At 38.1% G+C, this 21,339-nt stretch overlaps 1 protein-coding gene across 1 annotated transcript; it reads left to right on the top strand.

The window, feature by feature from the left end:
- The first annotated feature begins 14,795 nt into the window (after positions 1-14,795).
- LOC142177215 (uncharacterized) lies at positions 14,796-15,922 on the top strand. The gene is made up of 3 exons (XM_075245684.1): positions 14,796-14,936; positions 15,142-15,270; positions 15,482-15,922. Exons 1-3 carry the CDS (start codon positions 14,796-14,798, stop codon positions 15,920-15,922), a joined length of 711 nt encoding a protein of 236 aa, XP_075101785.1.
- Positions 15,923-21,339: the final 5,417 nt, after the last annotated feature.

The raw sequence follows: 21,339 nt of genomic DNA, 5'->3' as shown, positions 1-21,339 counted from the left end.
AGAATAGAAGAGTAACTCACAAATCATTCCGACCACGAATAAGTTCAACAAAAACTGAATGGTACCTCCCTCAACAATAGCAGTATGGAGCCAACCAATCCGGCTCGGTATAGAATACACATCCTAATTGGGCCTACCAATGGACCCCCAAATCAACTCCGGACCACCCACAATAGATAAATAACCCTCCAAAGGTCCACAATGATAGAATCATAACACTTACTATCATCTAGCTAGCTTTGGCCACAACTCCACAGCCCACAACCACAAAACAATCTGCTCTTGAAAACTCCCGATTTCCAAATCCATAGAACACATACATCACCATTTCTGATTCTATCTCCACCGCCTGAATGTCTAAAACATCTCTCATACACGATCATCCCATGAGGAATACTTCTAAAATTCTTCTGTGCCACCTAGCAAAATTTGAATGTCAGTAGTGGATCAACTAGGAGAGTGCCACAGTACTAGTGAAGTATCCATAAATCAAAACACATTGCCCCTTTTGAAAAATGTATACTCTCATCAAGCCATACAAAATAGTAATATCATTTACCTAGTCATCTGAAATCGTCCATGCTGCCTAAGAATTTTTATGACCTTCCCTTCAAAACTGAACTGTGATCTCGCTCATGTAAATCTAATCCCACACAACACACCGCATATACCATGCCATCATATGAGAAATACGAGAACTTCATAGTCCACTCCCAATCACAAGAAACTACATACTCAATTAGACAAGGACCTTCCATTTGATTTCATCCAGGAGAAAATCACTATACACCACATGGTCCTCATGCCAGTAGGAAATATACTTCTCAAACTGTGGTAGAAACCATTGAGAACTCTTCGAAACCCATTTCCATATAACCAAGCTATCAAAACCGAATCTCTCTAACTCAACCCAGCCACACATGTCGCCAAAACCTGAGAGCATTGCCACGAAACACCTGTAGAGATTAGCCACATCATAAGTACCCAAAGAACCGATTATATCCATTACTGTGTTGATCCAACCTACTACCAAGTTGTCCTAACTCTTCGAGTTCTTTCCAAATTACCTTCAAATTAATAATTCTCCTCACCATAATACCACGATCCTCAACCAAACTCACCACACAAGAGACCTACTATAAAACCATAACGCCCTAAGGCCCATAAGCCGATGACTTCCCTCTTAGGCACCTCAAAACACCACAACCGAGACCCACTCTAAAGAGACCTTATGTGAACCTAAAATTGTTTTCCTTCACCTTCTTGATACTGAAATGCATAATCCACAACGATATAAAAATTCCATAAGTCTCGACACCATCCAATACAAATATCAGATCATAGCCATATACCAATCCGAAATTCACAATTGCTACATTTAATTCTTGAATCCATTAGAACCATTCTCGAGAGTCATCTACTCTGCTCAAATCTCAATTGCACCGCCCCAAACGGGCCAAACGATTGGTGCCACATTGGCACGACGACACCCAAAGGAGTAACCCCACCTTAACGCAACCAAGCAAATTCCTATTCCATGCACACTACATCTTTCACGAATAACCACTCAATCATTCTATGATTCCCATATACCCATAGAGTGTAATACAACCTGTATATAGAAATCCCCTTACTCGAGTCATCCTCAATCTTAACCTCTATAGTCATAACTGATTCACCAGTATACCTCAAACCGAAACCAATATAACATATAATCGTGCAATCAACTCATCGATAGAAGACTCCCCCTATTGGCTCAAAGCCATAGAACAAAACAGTCTATAAAATTATGATACCCATACTCTATTACTGCCAAAATCCTACACTAAGATTCAACTAAATCCTTCGTAAGCTCATGTAACACAAACCATATAATACATCAAATCGTTTGCAAATCTCGCATTCATCCTTGTGATAGTCGGGTCAACTATCACAACCGATCTAAACTCAAATCGCACAAATATACCCCACTGGTAGAAAAGAAAGCCTCCACACAACACTATAAAAATCACACATATATAGATTACCTCACAAATCATAACACACCTGCTTAGCCTCAAACTGACATATCTTGATACCCTTTCATAGCCACAACTACTAAGCAATCACTTAATCTCTCTGAGTCGGATCTCGACAATAAGACATGAGAACTTATTTTGTTCCAGCCTTAAGCAACAGAAAGGATCCTTCAATGCACTCATATTCGAGACTATACGTCACATCAAGACAGAAATCAAACACCCCATAGTCCTTGCTACATCTCAAGTAAACTCTTCTCGTCATATTCGAACAATCTGAACACATATCGCAGTCATATTATACTCACCACATAGTCATCCAATCACAAATTCCACTAATATGGACACCAACGGACCTATGAGTCCCAAAAATATGTGCTCACACAATCGAAATCTCCGTGCTTAAGATACCATCAAAACCCGGCCTCAAGTCCTTGAGACTGCACCATCATCAGCATGCCAAAATCACATCTCGCACCTTAACCATGGAATCACAAGCCGTCGGCGCACATCCGATACCGAGCGCTCATATGCGCATACAAATGCATAGAAGGAATTCAAAAAGTTATGCTTCAAGTTGAATCAATGCCGCACGATAAGGAAAGAAAGATGGGAAGTATATCCTAAATGTCATGTAGCCTCTCAAAGATAGGTATGGACGTCATCATACCGATCCGCAAGACTCTACTAGACACTTGCTCATGACATGTTGAACCTATAAACCTAGGGTTCTGATACCAACTTGTCACAACCCAAAATCCACCTGGTCGTGATGGCACCTAACCTAACCCATCAGGTAAGCCAATTAACAACTAATCAATTTTAATAATAATTAATAATGCAATTAAGTAAAGAAATATCTGAATCCGATAAATTCCCCAAGGACTGGTAGTACAAATCATGAGCTTCTAAGAATAGAGTTTACAAATCCAAAATGAAGTAAATACATTATATGTTTGAAGAGTAAATAAATAGAGTTTTATAGATCTAAGGCTACCATGAACAAGAGGCAGCTACAACCGAAACGCAGGTACATCTTCAATTTTGGCTCCCGTCGATCACATCAACACCAACAGTCAATATCTGCACGCAAGGTGCAGAAGTGTAGTATGAGTACAACGGACCCCATATACTCAATAAGTAACAAACCTAACCTTAGGTTGAAAGTAGTGACGAGCTAGAACAAAGGTCGAGTCCAATACCAATATCCCACAATAATTCATAACAACATAATACAAGTAATAAAAGGAGTATCTCAAAAATAAAATGCTTAGCTCGTTCACAGTTCCAAAAAATAGGCATGCTTTTCAAGTATCTTAGTGAAAACCCAAATCTTTTACCGAAATTGCCAAAAATATGAGTAAGTTTGAAAACTGTGATTTTTACCAAAAATCCTTTCAACAATCAATAAGATGTTTCATTTTCCTTTCAAATAGCAAGTGTAAGATGTCTCTCTATGCCCATATGTCAAAATGTATGAGAAGTCATAAATGATGTAATACTATACAGCATGAGGAAAAATGTATCTCTATGCATGTATGTCAAGTGTGCATGCCAAATGCGATACAAATCAGTGATAAAGACCATATACATACTCTTAGAGTACCAATTCACTCAGTCCTCCCAGTCACTCAGTCCTCCCAATCACTTAGTCCTCCCAATCGCTTGGCACTCGGCCCTTTCACTCAGTAGGTACCTGCGCTCACTAGGGGTGTGTACAGACTCCGGAGGGGCTCGTCAGCCCAAGCGCTATATCAAGCCAATCATGGCATAAAATCAATGAAACATGTTGCGGCGTGCAGCCCGATCCCATAAATATCCTCACAATCAAGCCCTCGGCCTCACTCAGTCATCAACCTCTCCAGTCTCTCGGACTCTCAATGTCATGCAATATCAACCCAAAATAATGATGTGATGTATCAATATATAGCAACAGAAACTGAGGTATGATATGAAATGAATGAACATGACTGAGTATGAAATTCCTATGTAAGCAAATAACTCAACAGCAGTAACGACCTCAATGGGTCCCAACAGAATAAGCACGTAGCCTAGACATGGTATCTAACATGAATCACAACTCAATAGCTCTAGTACGTAGATTTCCTGGTTACAGATATGATCAGGTAGCTACACAGTACCACAGAAATAACAGAATTACAATTTACACGGGGCACACCCACATGCCCGACACCTCGTATGTGCGTCACCTCAACACCAATCATATAACACGTAATTTGGAGTTTCATACCCATAGCAAAAAGTTTAGAAGTGTTACTTACCTCAAACAAGACAAATCAAAATACCGAGCAAGCCAAGCAATGCTCCAAAAATGCCATCCCGCGTGTTCCGACCTCTGAACGGCTTGAAACTAACCAAAAACAACTTAAGTACATCAAACGATGCTAAAGGAACCAATCCCGATCGAAAAATATCAAATCTTGAATCAAAAGCCCAAAATCGGCCAAAAGCCCAACCTGGGCCCGCATCTCGGAAACCCGACAAAATTTATATAATCCAACAACCCATTCAATTACGAGTCCAACAATACTAGTTTCACTCAAATCTGACTCCAAATCGATGTTCAAAACTCAAAAATTTATATTATGAAACTTAAGACTAAAACCCCTAATTTCCTCTATAAAATTCACAATCCAATTACCAAAAACGAAGGTAGATTCGTGAAATATAACCAAAACCTAGTAGAGAACACTTACCCCAATTCATATGATGAAATTTGCTTCAAGAATCGCCTCAATCCGCGCTCCATAGATCCAAAAATGCAAAAATGTCTGAAACCCCCGAAATAGAGTACTTTATACTTTTGCCCACACATCCTCTTACGCAACGCGGGAAGCCCATCGTGTTCGCGATGAAAAAAAAACACTACCACCAAAAGCACTATGCGTTCGCGATACACCCCACGCGAACGCGATGACCACTAATGAAAAACTTCGAGAACGCGACTTACCTTTCGTGATCTTGTTGAAGAATTCTCCAACTCCCAGCTGCCAAACCTCAACACTATGCGAACGCATAGCAATGGACGCGGACGCGAAGACATAATTTTTTAACCCAGTGTGAACACGATCTCAGAAGCATGAAGGCGAAGAACAAATAGCTCCACTGACCAAACACCTTTCGCGATCGCGGCTACACCTTCGCGATTGCGAAGAACGCGAGAAGCAACAGGTAACAGCAAAAAAAACAGCAATGCAAAGCCATTTGAACTGATCCGAACTACGTTCGAAATTCAACCGAGCCCCTCGGGACCCCGTCCGAATATACCAACAAGTTCCATAATATAATACAGACCTACTCGAGGCCTCAAAACACACATAACAACATCGAAACGATGAATCACACCTCAACTCGAAATCAATGAACTTTGAAACTTCAAACTTCCACAACCGATGCCGAAACCTATTAAATCACGTCCGATTGACCTCAAATTTTACACACAAGTCACATTCTATATTACGGACCTGCTCCAACTTCCGGAATAGGAATCCAACCACGATATCTAAAATTCCACTCCCGGTCAAACCTTTCCAAAATTTCAACTTTCGCCATTTCGAGCCAAATTCAACCACGGACCTCCAAATCACAATCCGGACGCGCTTCTAAGTCAAAAATCCACCAACGAATCTAACGGAACTATCAAAATTCCAATCCGAGGTCAGATGCTAAAAGGTCAAACTTGATCAACTCTTTTAAATTTAAAGCTCCCTAGTTGAGAATCATTCTTCCAAATCAGTCCCGAATAACCTGAAAATCAAAACCGATGATTCACACAAGTTAAAATACATCATAAGGAGCTACTCACGCCCGTAAACTACCAAGCGAAGTGCAAATGCTCAAAACGACCGGTCAGGTCGTTACATATAAAGTAAGAACAGATCCAGTATTTAGTGCCTTTTTGCTTTGTGTCGGAAACGAAGAAGAGCATCCAATAAAAGATGATTTGATTCTTCCTGAATACTTGGTTATCAATCCAAATGGTAATGGTAGTGCATTTAATAAGAGAAATATTTCTATCATTAGATTAAAACGCAATTTGTGTAGATCGCACGATAGAATTAAAAAGATATCTTAGCTAGCAGAAATAAATATATTGATCAACTAAATAAAAGGTTGATTGCAAAATTTTATAGTAAAAATAAAATATTTTTCAGTTTTTGACTAAGCAGAAAATGATACCAATAATTACTAGAAAGAAGAATATTTAAATATTTTAATACCAAATGGCCTTCTGCCATAAATGTTTGTTGTAAAGTTTATTATTTCTTACGTATGTTAGTGTCACCGTATATGTAATGGACTAAGTTAAAATTGATTTTCTATTGTATATATGTTAATTTTGAAGAAAAATATGCTCATCATGGTACTGAAAAACTTAGATACGTCGAATAGCATATGTAATAGCACACAGTTGGTATATAGAAGTTTTGACAATAATGCCATACATGCAAAAATTATGATACTGGTCAATATGCTTCTAAGTATATTCTTATCCCTGAATTCAACTTTCGTCTTCTGAAACTAAGGAATATCCTTTTCAATTAATATGAAAATAATTTTTAGTATGTTTATGTCTTGCAAATATAATAAATAAAGCACAATGACAGACATCCTAAATATTGGACTATATTTACCGCAATATGTTTTCTTGCACGAACAATTGTATGTTGCACTTTCAAGAGGGAAATCAAGATCGACAACAAGAGTTCTAGTTAAGGCAGAACAACCAAAGCATTAGGAGGAAACATACACAAAAACAAAATATCCACAAAGAAGTGTTCGTTAAGATATCATCACATTAAATACTTTTAAACTATAATACACAATTATCTAACTAACATGACAAAATTGATCATTTATGTAAGTTTTGATGATATTCTTTTATTTTAAATTCACGTATTATGCTAATGTAATAATATTTTTCGGCATTTAGATGATTGTTATATTATTAAGCATAAAATTTCTCTCATTAATTAAATTTTATTGTTCGTTCATATAAATAAATATTTAAATCATCACGTGTCATTATTAACGTGCAACACACGTTCATAGATACTAGTCTATTATAAAAGCACGAATATAATGTTAGTTGACCAAAATATCCTTAATATATATTTGGACAAGAATTCTATGTAAGATAAAATTGTAAATGCATTTGTCAAATAAGCCAGACATCATCAACTAAATATTGTAAACTTTTAACAATTAGGACTTCAGATCAACTAAAATTCTGTCAACTTTGAGTTTTAGTAAATCACCAACGCCACAAAATTTGCCAAGATTGAGATTGACTCTAACTTAATAATCCATGACCAATATGAAAACACCACCGTACATATCCACTTGATGTAAGACATTTCCGTTAGCTTAGGCACTAGCTTTGGGATGTCACTTGGGTGCTAATTAAGGTACTTTATAATAACATAGCAAACTGTCAAAGTAGCATCTCGAGATCAAAGGTTGGGTTTGGTATCAGATGAATAATTGATTAGTATATTATCAACTGACTCTAATTTGTTTGTAGTTTACAAACCATACTCTTGATCCGTTTGTAAAGCTTGCCAACCGATTAAATTTCGTTGGCAAGTTTACTACTCCATCCGTTTCAATTTACGTGAACCTATTTGATTGGGCATCAAATTTTAAAAAAATAAAGACTTTTGGAATTTATGGTCCTAAAAAAGTCAAAAAGAGGTCTAAAGTATTTGTGGGGTTATAAAAGCTTCTCATTAAGGATAGAATTGGAAGTATAAGCTAAACTATTTCCAAATTTAGAAAGGCGTCATTCTTTTTAGAACGGACCAAAAAAAAATAGGTTCACATAAAATGGAACGGAGCGAGTAATAAATTCCAATAATAAAAATACAAATATAATATTAATTGATCAAAATAGCCCTCAAATCATTAAAGCTAAATTCTACTTCGATAAGTGGAAAAATGGCGTGACACATGGACTATCAACGAGGTGACAGGGCATGGTACGTGGACCATCGATATAGTGACAAGTGGCGTTCTTAATTAGATGAGTTAAATAATGCGAAAAAGGCATAAATGTAAAAGGGGAAACAGGAACGAAATGAATAAAAGTTGTAAAGAAGGGAAGATACATAAACGTATCATAAATAAGGAAGGAAATCGGTACGGTTACAAGAAATCTTTAACCATAAATATTTATGTTACAGTTGTATATAATAAAGTAAGGGAACCGTTATAATTGTATGCTCCTATATAAGGACAGAAATCTCATTTGTAATGGCATCAGATAATTATCCATGGGATTACTCTGAGAAAAAAGCTGGACCTGGCTGTAAAAGGGGAAACAGGAACGAAATGAATAAAAGTTGTAAAGAAGGGAAGATACATAAACGTATCATAAATAAGGAAGGAAATCGGTACGGTTACAAGAAATCTTTAACCATAAATATTTATGTTACAGTTGTATATAATAAAGTAAGGGAACCGTTATAATTGTATGCTCCTATATAAGGACAGAAATCTCATTTGTAATGGCATCAGATAATTATTGAAGTTCATGCAATCATTCTTTACTTTATTCTCAAAGTTCTAAACCGTAATTTTGGGAGTGATTACCAACCTATTTCATATTTTATTTGTCAATTATTTTCATTCCCGGATTTATCCTTCAAATTATTGGGAAAGTGAAGTAAATCTTGGTTATCAGTAACCCGATTTCTTCTAGATATTGACTTTGACCGAGAAATCTATTTTTGGGTTAAACAAATTGGTTGTGTTACCGGAAATATGATAATCTGTTCACTTTCCAAACTCTATTTTTTAACAACCAAGTATGTCAACCGTTAACAAGAACAACAAGCTGAACCAACAAGGTAGAACTCTACCACACCACACACCTACGGGATCCCCCTAGAAATCCCGTGGAAGTTCACTTGAAAGGTTTGCTTCGCGAGCTGATGAACAGTAGGGAGACGACCAAACTGTGGAGCAGGATGCTCTAAAGCAATTGATTGTAGAACACGTAAATAGTGCACTACAGGCTTTTGTGAGAGGATTACCCAATGCGGTGCAAACTCCTCCACCAGTTAATACAACAACTTTGGAGAACCCGCGTTCATGGCTTGATAATTATGGAAGTGAAAAAATTCCTAATGAATCTCGTGATGGAGGGTCAAGTGCACCAAATAATTCTAATTTACAAAGTTTAGTGCTAACTTTGCAGAAACAGTTGAAGGAGCGAAAAGATCGTATACAGAAAATACCTGGCGTGCTTCCCGTGATCAAAGATGTGGGCATTGACAAGTATTCACAACAACCCTGGAAGCAAAATGCAGCACCTTTACCAATTCCTAAAAAGTTTAAAATGCCTGCTATTCCCAAATATGATGGAACAACTGACCATCGAGATCACATAACTGCGTTCACTACCATCGTGAAAGGCAATGATTTAACCAAGCAAGAAATCGAATCAGTTTTGGTTAAAATATTTGGCAAAACACTCACAAAAGGAGGGTTAACGTGGTATTCTCTTTTACCTGAAAATTCTATTGATTCTTTTGCTGAGCTTGCAGATTCATTTATAAAAACACATTCGGGAGCTCAAAAAATTAAAAAACGTATGGAAGACATCTTTAAGGTTAAACAAGGGAGTACCGAATTGCTCAGGGAATTCGTAGAAGGATTCCAGCGGGAGAGGATGATGTTGCCTCGGGTACCTGATAACTGGGCGGCTATGGCATTCGTGAGCAACTTGAACAAGAAATGTTCAAAAGCCACGAGGAGGTTGAAAGAAAGTTTGCGAGAATTACCTGCAACAACTTGGAACGATGTGTACAATAGATACAGTACGAAACTGCGGATAGAAGAAGATACGGTTGCACATCCAAGGGCCGATGAAAGACCAAGTTCGAGACGTTCAGAATCAGAAAGAAGGTCCGGTAAAAATAGGTACGAGCCATACATGGGACCTGTGGGGTGAGATTCTCAATCTAAATAGGAGAATGCATGATTTGATTCAACATCAAGGCAAAAAGACGCGAGTTCTTCATTCAGAATCAAAAAGGAGGGGGAATCCTAAAGCAATGATTCCAATACGTAAGCAAGAATAGAGGATTACAACTTTAACATTATCACCTCCGAATTAGTGGTTGTTTTAAGAGGTATGTGGGATAAGGTGCGATGGACAAAACAAATGAGATCAAATCTGAACAAAAGAAACCCAGATTTCTGGTGCGAGTTTCATAATGATCATGGCCATAGAACAACATATTGTAGGCTTTTGCAAGAAGAAGTCAAACATTTATCGAAGCAGGGCTATCTTACTGATCTGTTTAGTGAGAAAGGGAGACAATCATACATGAAGAACAGATAGGAACCCCCAAAACCTCCATTACCAAAAAGAACAATCAATGTTATAACTGGAGGAGATGAGGTCAATGGAGTAACATATACAATTGCAAAAAAGACATCAAAAGTCATTGTCACTCACGGAAAGCGAGTTCGCCAAGTCTTGGATGGAGACAACATAACATTCGACGATGAAGACGTGGACGGCTTGATGATTCCTCACAATGATGCACTGGTAATATCTTTACTTGTACATGACACTAATGTAAAACGAGTTTTGATTGATCCAGGATGCTCAGTGAACATCATTTTACTGAGAATGGTAAATGAAATGCAAGTTAATGATATGGTCATACCAAAATCACGGTCCTTGTCAGAGTTTGATAATTCAAGCATTGTTATGAAAGGGGAAGTTATAATTACCACATTTGTAGAAGGGGTCGTCAAGGATACAAAGTTCCAGGTGATAGACGCAGACATGGCCTATAATATAATTCTGGGAAGACCATGGATTCATGTTATGGGCATTGTCCCATCCACATTGCATCAAGTTATCAAATTTCCTTCATAGTGGGGAATCCGTCAAATCTGCGGAGATCAACAAGCTTCACAAAGTATCAACTTAGTGGTGATTGCAAGCATAGTAGCTAATGATGCAGATGCAAAATAGGAATTACAGAATTCAGTTGAGGACACTGTTGTTAAAACCTAAACTGAAGATAGGCAAGGACAGATTGATGTCGACTCGAGACCCGATGTGATTCAAGAACCAGAGGAAAATGAGAACATTAAAACAACTACCAAGGAACTCGAAGCTATAATATTATTTGTCACTAGCCAGACAAAAAAGTTTACATCGGAGCAAATTTGAGCCCAGAAATTGTCACGACCCAAAACTCAACATGTCGTGATGGCGCCTATTATGATACTAGGCAAGCCGAAAACTCACACATACCAAAATTTTAAAATTCAAAATATACTGAAATAGGTTTAAGTAAGTAAAAATCTCATAAAAACTGGATGAAAATGCCACAACTCAGTATAGAATTTACCAAAACCCAAGTGTCACTAAGTACATGGGCATCTATACAATAACATAGTCTGATACACTGTCTAAAAAGTAGAACAAGATAAGTAAAACTGAGAGATAGAGGAAGAGAGTCAAGATCTGCGGACGCCAAGGCAGCTACCTCAAAAATCTCTGAAAGGCTAAAACTCCAAGATCAACAACCACCGTGCCCGAAAATACCTGGATCTGCACACGAAGTGCATGGTATAGCGTGCGTACAACCAGCTAAGTAAGTAACAAGTCTAACTTTTGGGCTGAAAGCAGTGACGAGCTTCACAGGTACAGTCCAATTACAGAAATGTAGACATGCTTTCAAGTGCAACAGTTAAAGCTCAAACAGGTAAGATATGTCAAGTGTAACTGAAATGAGAAATAATAAATCTCGATATATACATGTTAATTATGTATGCCACTGTAATACAAAAACAATGATGAAATCATATGCATACTCTTAGAGTATCAATCACTCAGTCCTCCTATTCACTCCATCCTCATAGTCACTCATTCCTCACAGTCACTCCATCCTCAAAGTCACTTAATCCTCCGAATCACTCGGCACTCGCACATGGCACTCGTGCTCGGCACTCGCACATGGCACTCGTGCTCGGCACTCGCACTCACACTCAGTAGGTACCTACTCTCACTGCTGATAAGTCAGACTACGGAGGGGCGGAACCTACCCAAGCGCTATAATAAGCCAATTATGGCATGAATCAATAAAGCATGTTGCGGCGTGCATCCCGATCCCATAAATATCCTCACAATCAGGCCCTCAGCCTCATTCAGTCATCAATCTCTCCAGTCTCTCTGGCTGACAAGTATCATGATAATCAGCCCAAATAATGATGATATGATGTATCAATAAATGGCAACAGAGACATAAATATGATATGCAAAAAATAACTATGACTGGGTATATAATTGCAAATTAAGCAAATAATTCAACATGTAACACGACCTCTGTGGGTCCCAACAGTACCAGCATGTAGCCTAAGCATGATTTCTAACATGAACCACAACTTAATTTCTCTAACACATGGTGAATATACGGATAACAACAAGATTATTCAACTATACAGTTCCACGGAATCGACCAAGTCAAAATTTCTACGGTGCACGCCCACACGCCTGTCACCTAGCATGTGTGTCACCTCAACATCAACCACATAACACGTAATTCAGGGATTCATACCTTCAGAACCAAGTTTAGAAGTGTTACTTACCTCAAATCGTGCAAATCTCTACTATAATAAGCCCTTGACTCGCGAATCAGCCTCTGAATGCCTTGAATCTAGCAACAAGCAATTCGATACAATCAACTCAAGCTATAGGAATTAATTCCATATGAAAATACTAAGTTCGTAATCAAAAGTCAAAAATTCAACTCAAAAGTCAACCACTGGGCCCACGTCTTGGAATCCAATAAAAGTTACAAAATTCGAACACCCATTCAACCACGAGTCCAACCATACCAAAATTACTCAAATCCGATCACAACTCGGCCTTCAAATCCTCAAATTAAAGCCTATGAAGTTTCTACAATTTTCCCCCAAATTTTCAACGAAAATCCCTAATTAAATGATGAAATAATAGATATATTCAATGAATTTAACCAAAATCGAGTTAGAATCACTTACCCCAATAACTCTCTTGAAAATCTCTCTGAGAATCGCCTCAATCCGAGCTCCCAAAATCAAATTACGAAAAATGATTCAAACCCTCTTTTTTGAAATATTTAAGTTCTGCCCAGAAGTCCTCAATCGCGATCACGGAAAATGCCTTAAGATCGCGAAGCACAAAACTAAGCTACCCCAGAATTAACTCTATGCGAATGCAAAAATCTCCACGCAAACGCGATGCACTGGCCCTCAGACCTATGCGATCGCGACTCTCTTCACGTGATCGTGCAGAACAAAGCGTGTGACCAGCTCCTGCCTCATTTCCTCTTCGCGAACGCGGCTTAGCCCACGCTTTCGCAATTTACTGCTTTCTCCAGCTTACGTGATCATAGACCAAAAATCACAAAGGCATATAACAAAATCCCAACTACCTAAAATAAGCCTACGTGATCGCGGACCTTCCCACGCGATCGCGTATAAGGAAACCAGACCAGCAACACCAACTATCATCTAAGTCCAAATTCCAATCCGTTAACCATCCGAAACTCACCCGAGGTCCCCGGGACCTCAACCAAACATACCAACAAGTACTAAAATATCATATGAACTTATTCGAGGCCTCAAATCATATCAAACAACATCAAAAACCTGAATCGCACCCCAATTCAAGACTGAAGAACTTATGAACTTCTAACTTTTGCATTCGATGCCGAAACCTATCAAATCAACTCTGATTGACCTCAAATTTTGCACACAAGTAAGTAATGACACAAAGGACCTATTCCATCTTCCGGAACCAAAATCTGATCCCCGTAACCACAAAGCCAACTCTCGGTCAAACTTCTCAACTCTCCAAACTTCTAATTTTCCAACTTTCGCTATTTCAAGCCAAAATCAACTACGGACCTCCAAATCAATATCCGATCACACTACAAAGTTCAAAATCACCTTACAGAGCTATCAAAACCGTCAAAACTCCATCTCGGAGTTGTTTACACATAAGTCAAAATCCGGTCAACCCTTTCAACTTAAGATTCCAACCTCAAATCATCCCCGGAACCAAACCAACTATCCCGGAAAGTCACATATCGACAATTGAGCATAGAATACGCAGTAAATGGGGGAACGGGGCTACAACACTCAAAATGACTGACCGGGTCGTTACATAAATGAAAGGTAAGTTAATCGAATTTTTACGTGCTAACACAGATTGCTTTGCTTGGTCGCACTCAAATATGACAGGTATACCACCAGAGGTGATGACTCATAAGTTGAATGAGGATTTGTTACACCCACTTGTCAAGAAGAAGAAAAGGAAGCAACAGTCTTTCTAAAATCAAGTGATCCAGGATGAGGTACAAAAGCTTTTGAAAATTGGTTCAATATGAGAGGTAAAGTACCCTCACTAGTTAGCTAATACCGTCGTGGTTCCAAAAAAGAATAGAAAATGGCAAGTTTGCGTAGATTATATCGATTTAAATAAGGCTTGTCCTAAAGATTCATTTCCTTTACCGCATAGAGATCAGTTAATTGATTTCACTACAGGTCATGAACTTTTAAGTATTTTAGATGCATATCCAAGATATAACCAAATAAAAATGGACCCTCTAGATGAAGAAAAAAACTTCGTTTATCACAGAAAGGGGGATTTATTGTTACAAAGTCATGCCATTTGGCTTGAAAGATGCTGGAGCCACATATCAAAGATTGGTGACTAAAATATTTCAAGAACACCTGGGAAAAAACATGGAAGTTTACATAGACGATATGTTGGTCAAGTCAATACAGGCGGGGGATCATTTTCAACACTTGCCAGACACCTATGAGATTCTCCACAAGTACAATATGAAGTTAAACCCAAAAAATGTGCTTTTGGTGTGGCTTCAGGTAAGTTTTTAGGTTTTCTTATTTTTAATAGAGATATTGAAGTGAATACCGCACATATCAAAGCTATTAAGGAGATACCATATATACTCACGAGCAAGAAAGAAGTACAGAGATTAACAAGCAGGATAGTAGCTCTGGGAAGCTTTATATCAAAGTCATCAGAAAAAAGTTTTAAATTCCTTTATTGCTGAAAACACAAAATCAGTTTGAATGGGCTGACGAGTGCCAACAAGCTCTCAAGGACCTAAAGTCGTATCTATCAAATCCGCCTATGTTAGCCAAACCAAAAGACGGTGAAAGATTGCTCATTTACCTCGTTATGTCAAAAGTAGTGGTAAGTGTGGTGTTGGTACGTGAAGATAAAGGTAAACCATCCCCAATATATTATGTCAGTAAGTCTTTACTAGATGCTGAGACACGGTATCCACACCTAGAAAATATTGCTAAGCATTAATTATGGCATCAAGGAAGCTACGACCTTACTTTCAGTGTCATCCTATTTCTGTTATAACTGCTTTCCCCTAAGAAACATACTGCATAAATAGGAATTATCAGGAAGATTAGCTAAATGGGAAATAGAACTCAGTGAGCATGATATCATCTATCAGCCTAGGACTGCAATAAAATCGCAGGTGTTAGTAGATTTTGTAGCGGATGTTAGCACGAATTTAGTTCCTGGAGCAGAAAAGGAACTACAAGTGTTTACCGGAGCTAATCCGGGGACTTGGAACTTTTTTACTTATGGTTCCTCAAATGTTAAAGCAGTAGGTTTAGGAATTGTTTTAATTCCACCCTCAGGTAATGTGATAAAACAGGCAATAAAATATTATCAAATCACTAACAATGAGGCAGAATATGAAACTGTGATTGCAGGCTTGGAACTGGCACGAGAACTTGGTATCGAACAAATTGTGATCAAAAGTGACTCGCAGCTGGTTGTTAATCAAATGCAGGGGACTTACATGGAAAGAGAGATGCTAATGTAGCAACAATACCTTGAAAAGGTACGAGAATTTCTTAGACAATTTCAGACATGGAAAGCCGTGCAAATACCCAGGGAGGAAAATATAGAAGCAGAAGCATTGGCAAATTTCGCGTTTGTCACAGATGTAGCAAATGCAGAAAATGCCATTGTGATACATTTGTTTCATTCAACACTCGATCAAACCAAGAGTGATGTAAATTTCAATAATTTAACTTGGGATTGGAGAAATGAATTTGTGAACTTTTTGAAGTATGGTATCTTGCCTTAAGATAAGAAGAAATCACAATTGATATAACTGAAAGCTGCCTGGTACTGCTTAATTCGTGGAAATTTATATCGGAAAATATTTGGTGGACCTTTAGCACGGTGCCTCGGAGCATCAAAAATGGAGTATGTAATGAGAGAAGTACATGAGGGACATTGCGGCAATTACGCCGGGGGAAGATCGTTAGTGAAAAACTTAATAAGGGTAGGATATTATTGGCCAAAAATGGAAGAAGAAGCAGAAAATTGTGTAGCCAGGTGCGATAAATATCAACGGTATGCTAATAACATGCACTGACTGGCGGACCTATTGCATTCAATTATTTCACCATGGCCCTTCATTAAATGGGGTATGGACATCGTAGGGTCGTTGCCTCAAGCTAAAGGAAAGGTACAGTTTATATTGGTTTTAACAGATTATTTTTCAAAATGGGTAGAAGCGGGTGCTTTTAAACAAGTACGAGAAAAAAAAGTTATGGATTTCATTTTTGGCGAAATATTATATGCCGATTTGGAGTTCCAAAGGAGATTCTATGTGACAATGGCCCACAATGCATAGGCACGAAAGTCACAGAATTCTTCCAAAGTTGGAAGATTAAACGAATTACTTCCGCACCTTATCATCATGCGGCCAACGGACAAGCTAAATCGACAAATAAGGTTATCATCAATAACTTAAATAATAGATTGGAAGAATCAAAAGGCAAATGGCCAAAGGTATAATGAGGGGTGCTATGGGCTTACCAAACAACAGCAAAAACTAGTACGGGTGAGACTCCATTTTCATTTGTATACAGAGAAAAAGCTTTGATTCCGATGGAGATAGGTGAACCAAGTATGAGGTACACGCATGCCACTGAAGCGATAAATGAAGAAGAGCTGTGGGTAAATTTGGATTTTTTAGAAGAGTGGAGAGAAGCAACATTAATTCGAATGGAGGCTCAAAAGAAGATGATTGAATGGTATTATAATAGGAAAGCCAATTTGAGGTATTTCGTGATGGGGACTTCGTCCTCAAAAAAGTGTTCCGGTCAACAAAAGAGGCAAATGCAGGAAAATTGAGTCCAAATTGGGAAGACCCATATAGGGTTAGAGGCATCACTAGAAAAGGAGCATACGAGTTTTTTTTTAAAAATGTTTTAGCCAATTATACTACTGGGCGGTCTGCCTACTATCTAATTTATTAATAATAAAAGAAAAAAACCATAAAGAAAGAGTACAAGTAAGGGGGCAAAAGCTACAGTAGTGATCTCCAAACACATACTGAGCTAGACCTTACCTTACAATTTCTATTGAGGCATGAACATGGATGGCATACGAGTTGGAAACCATGGATGGCAAGGTATTACCGTCAAATTGGAATGCAGTCCATTTGAAGAAGTACTACTTCTAAACAAGGAAAATACCCACGGTCAGGTATCACGCAAGTTCGATTTTATTTTGTTCTTTTGAATTTTACTAACTATTTTAGATGATAGGCAAAAGGTGGCCAGTACCAAATGATGATATTAGACAGAAAAGACACGCGGAATACTGAATTATTCCCGGTCTAGGTTACAACTTTTTTTATGGGAAAAGGGTTATGCAGTCATCATCTAAAAAATTATCTCTGAATCTCGTTTGTATTTTCCTTTTCACGGAAAGGACCAAAAGAAAGGAATTAATCCAGTATTCGAGATTTCATGATTCAATGCTCCAACACTAGGGGGACTATGCATATAGAAGGTTACACAAGGAACAAAAATATATACAGAGGGCATAGTTTAACCTGAATCAAAACCTTGAAGAAACCTTTAAAAAAATTTCAAAGGAGTTCAAACTCGCAAAAAGGATGCAACATATTCCCACGAGCTTCTAAGTTAAGGCCATAAATTTAGTCACGGAAAAATAGACCCAAATTTGTAAACCTGCTACAATATGAAGCAGTTATGAAAGTGTTGTATGAACAGTTATGAAAATGATGTACATAATGTATTCATTTGAGAGTTCAAAAAATAAAACTTCCTCAAATTATTTCACTTTTCATATCTACTTCACGTTTCATATATTTGCACCAATATGAAGATGAGACGTCATCTCCATCAGTGTCGTTAATATAAAAGGGCCCTCTTTTATAAAAACTCATGTATATAGAAGTCACGGTATGTTAAAGCATTTTAAGTGCAAGATTAAGCTAAAATATTAAAAGGGCAGAAAGCATAATATGCGACAAAATCAATAAAAATATTTATAACCCCAACGAATAGGGGAGCTATTTATATCATAACCCCAAAAATCAAAGGCGAGAAAACTTTCCAAAAGTTGTCCAAAAACACACAAGGTAATTCCAAACAAAAACCAACAAACAAACATTTTCAACAGAAAAAGTCAAGAAATAGGAAAAGCTAAGGAGCATCATCAACGGGAGAAGAAGGATCGACTTGGGGAGAAAAGGGTTGAACATCAGCCTCACCAGGAGCAAGTCTGTCTCCATAACCCTTAGAACCTTCGTCATCGGGTGTGGAAAAGCTTTGACATTGCTGAGTCTGTTCAATTGTTTCTTTGGCCTTAGCAATCTCAGCGTTAAGGTCAAAACCTTCCTGGCTGGCTTCAGTTAAATTCTCGAGGCGAGTGTTCAAAAAAACCCAACAAACAACCAGTGATGACTTATCCTCGAGGTCTTCATAATCCTTCTCCCACTGTTCAATTTTAGCTTTCAATTCTTCTTTTTCTGCCTCTGAGCCTTCATAAGTTGTCTTCAAAAAAGCAAGAGAACTTTTCAGGAACTGAATTTTACCTGTAGAGGCGCGGAGATCTTCTTGATCTTGGATAAGCGTTTGAACTAGTTCACCCGCGTAAACCTCTTTTTGATTAAGGAGCTCTTTCAAACTCCTTATCTCTTCAGTAGCCTTGGAAAGTTATTCAGCAAAAGAGGATTCCAGTCTATCCTTATCCTTCTCAACTTGACTAGAAGAAGCTTTTAGAACCTCTAACTCAGCGGATACCATTCTCAGTTGTTGTTCCAAAGCTCTTTTTTCCTCTACAAGAACGTCCTTCTCCAACTGTAGACCTTCAAATTGTTCTCTCTAGTTATTAGCCTCGGTGCGCAACTCAATTAGTTGCTGGTTAGTTTAAGAGATCCATTTCATAAGCTCAGTACCTATCAAATTAATCTTCAAAAAGGCAAAAGAAGAAGAGTTGCAAATGAGGAAAAGGAAGGAAGGAGATAGAAGTAAAGTTATACCTTAAGATAAGAATGAACAATGTCATTCATTAAAGTCAAGGAACTGTGACCCTCCAACTTCTTCTTTTCCACGGGTCCTAACAGTGGTTTCAGCCATACTTTAGCTTGTTTGGATTTCCTCAACAAATTCCCATTCTCGGGGACTTCAATAACAACTTTTTTCATATCCCGCCTGCTTCTAGAAGGCTCAACTTCTACATGAGGAGCAGCAGCGGGAGCAACCATTGGGGTAACACCAGGTAAAGACACAAGGGGGTTAATAGTAGGTAAAACAGGAAGGGAAGCGAGAGGCAGTTCTTCATAAACAGGCTCGAGGCCTTCCTCACGCTCAAAGCCATAGGCGAATAACCTTTCAACAAGACTTGGGGGGGGGGGGATTGGCTAAGTTTCCAGCATCTCCATCATAAATTTCTAAAGGAGCATTTCCTGCCTCATCAATGAGTTTAAAAGGAACCGAACTTGATGGGGGATCATGAGAGACATGGGTTTCATCATATGAAACCATGCATCTTTTGACACGCGGTTTTCTCAACAAGGAAACTTCTTCGGCATCCTCTTCATCATCAGGCCCACGGGTTTCAACAATTTTTCTCTTGGAGGAAGAAGCACTCAAAATTCATTCTTGAGAAAGACATACAGAAAGCCTAGTTGAGGGAACAGACGCGAGAATAATGCCAAGAATAGCAAACCCTAATAAAAAAAAGGGTGATGAAAAAGTGATATATGAACGAGTAAAGAAGGAAAGAAATTGCGAGAATAAAAAGTATCGTGAGTCTTCACTTTCCAATCAAATTTCTATGGAAAAATATTTCCAAGATCTTTTTTCCATGGGAGCAACAGTCAACATTTTTTCTAACCAAGCACGGAAGCCAAGAAATTTTTCGAAGACTTCCATGGTTGCTAAAAAATGAATATGTGATTATATAAAGGAGTTCAAGGCATCAAAGAAAGAAGGAAGAGAAAACTTACGTGCAAAGTTCCATGTTTTTGGAAAAGGCATGTTTTCTTCACCCACTAATCTATTAGTGGGAGCAACAACAAAATGGACGTACCAGCCACGGTCACGGTCATCCTCGGGGATAACTAAAACCCTTTTACTTCTATCCACGAAAGAAAAGACACCTTCACAAAATAGCTAAGGTGAGAAAAGATGAACTAAGTGATGGAAAATAAAAGGAGTTGAGACTAAATCCAACAAATAGTGAAGGCATGCTACTGCCCTCCACACAATCGGACCAATTTGGCCAAGGCAAACATTAAAATAACGACAAAACTCGATGATCACTGGGTCTATGGGAGGTTTAAACCCTAAAGTGAAAGGGTTAAGAAGTGATTCTCTGGTTGGCATCAGGAATTAAAACTGGGAAATCTGGTTTCCAGTGACATTCTCATTAAACTAAAGAAAGAAGACCAGGAGTGATCAAAATTGGGTAATGTTCAGTAGGGTTAAGGGAAGCTATAGAAGAAACTTAATTTTTTATGGCTTCACGATCTGATACGAAAGAAAACTCTTGAGGAACAATCTTAGAAACAGTAGGCACACGTACAGGTTCATTCAGATCCCTATTTTTAGAAGAAGATCTAGAGGTTAAAGAAGCTCTAGATCTAGAAAAAGATAGTTTGGCGGAACAACATTGAGAAGTAGAACTGCGAGTAGTTAATGAACCAAGACTGTGTAGTCTACCACCTCTCCTACTCCTAGTAGGGGTAGTAGAAGGAGCAAGCTCATCGATGATCACAACTTTGCGAGGGTCTGGAGTTAAAGAAGATATGTTTAACGAAGAAAATATAGATGAAATGTATAGGACTATGAAGGAAGGCTAAGATACAGAGAAGAAGGAAGAAGGTTTTAGGAAATCAAAGGGGGTGAAGTATTTATAAGGAGATGCGACCGTCATCAAAGTTAGTCATTATGAAGTGTCATAATATGT

The sequence above is a fragment of the Nicotiana tabacum genome, chromosome 23 (genome assembly GCF_000715075.1).
Source record: "Nicotiana tabacum cultivar K326 chromosome 23, ASM71507v2, whole genome shotgun sequence".
NCBI lineage: Eukaryota > Viridiplantae > Streptophyta > Magnoliopsida > Solanales > Solanaceae > Nicotiana > Nicotiana tabacum.
The sequence above is the reverse complement of the archived record's forward strand: the minus strand, read 5'-3'. Positions and strand labels throughout refer to the sequence as shown.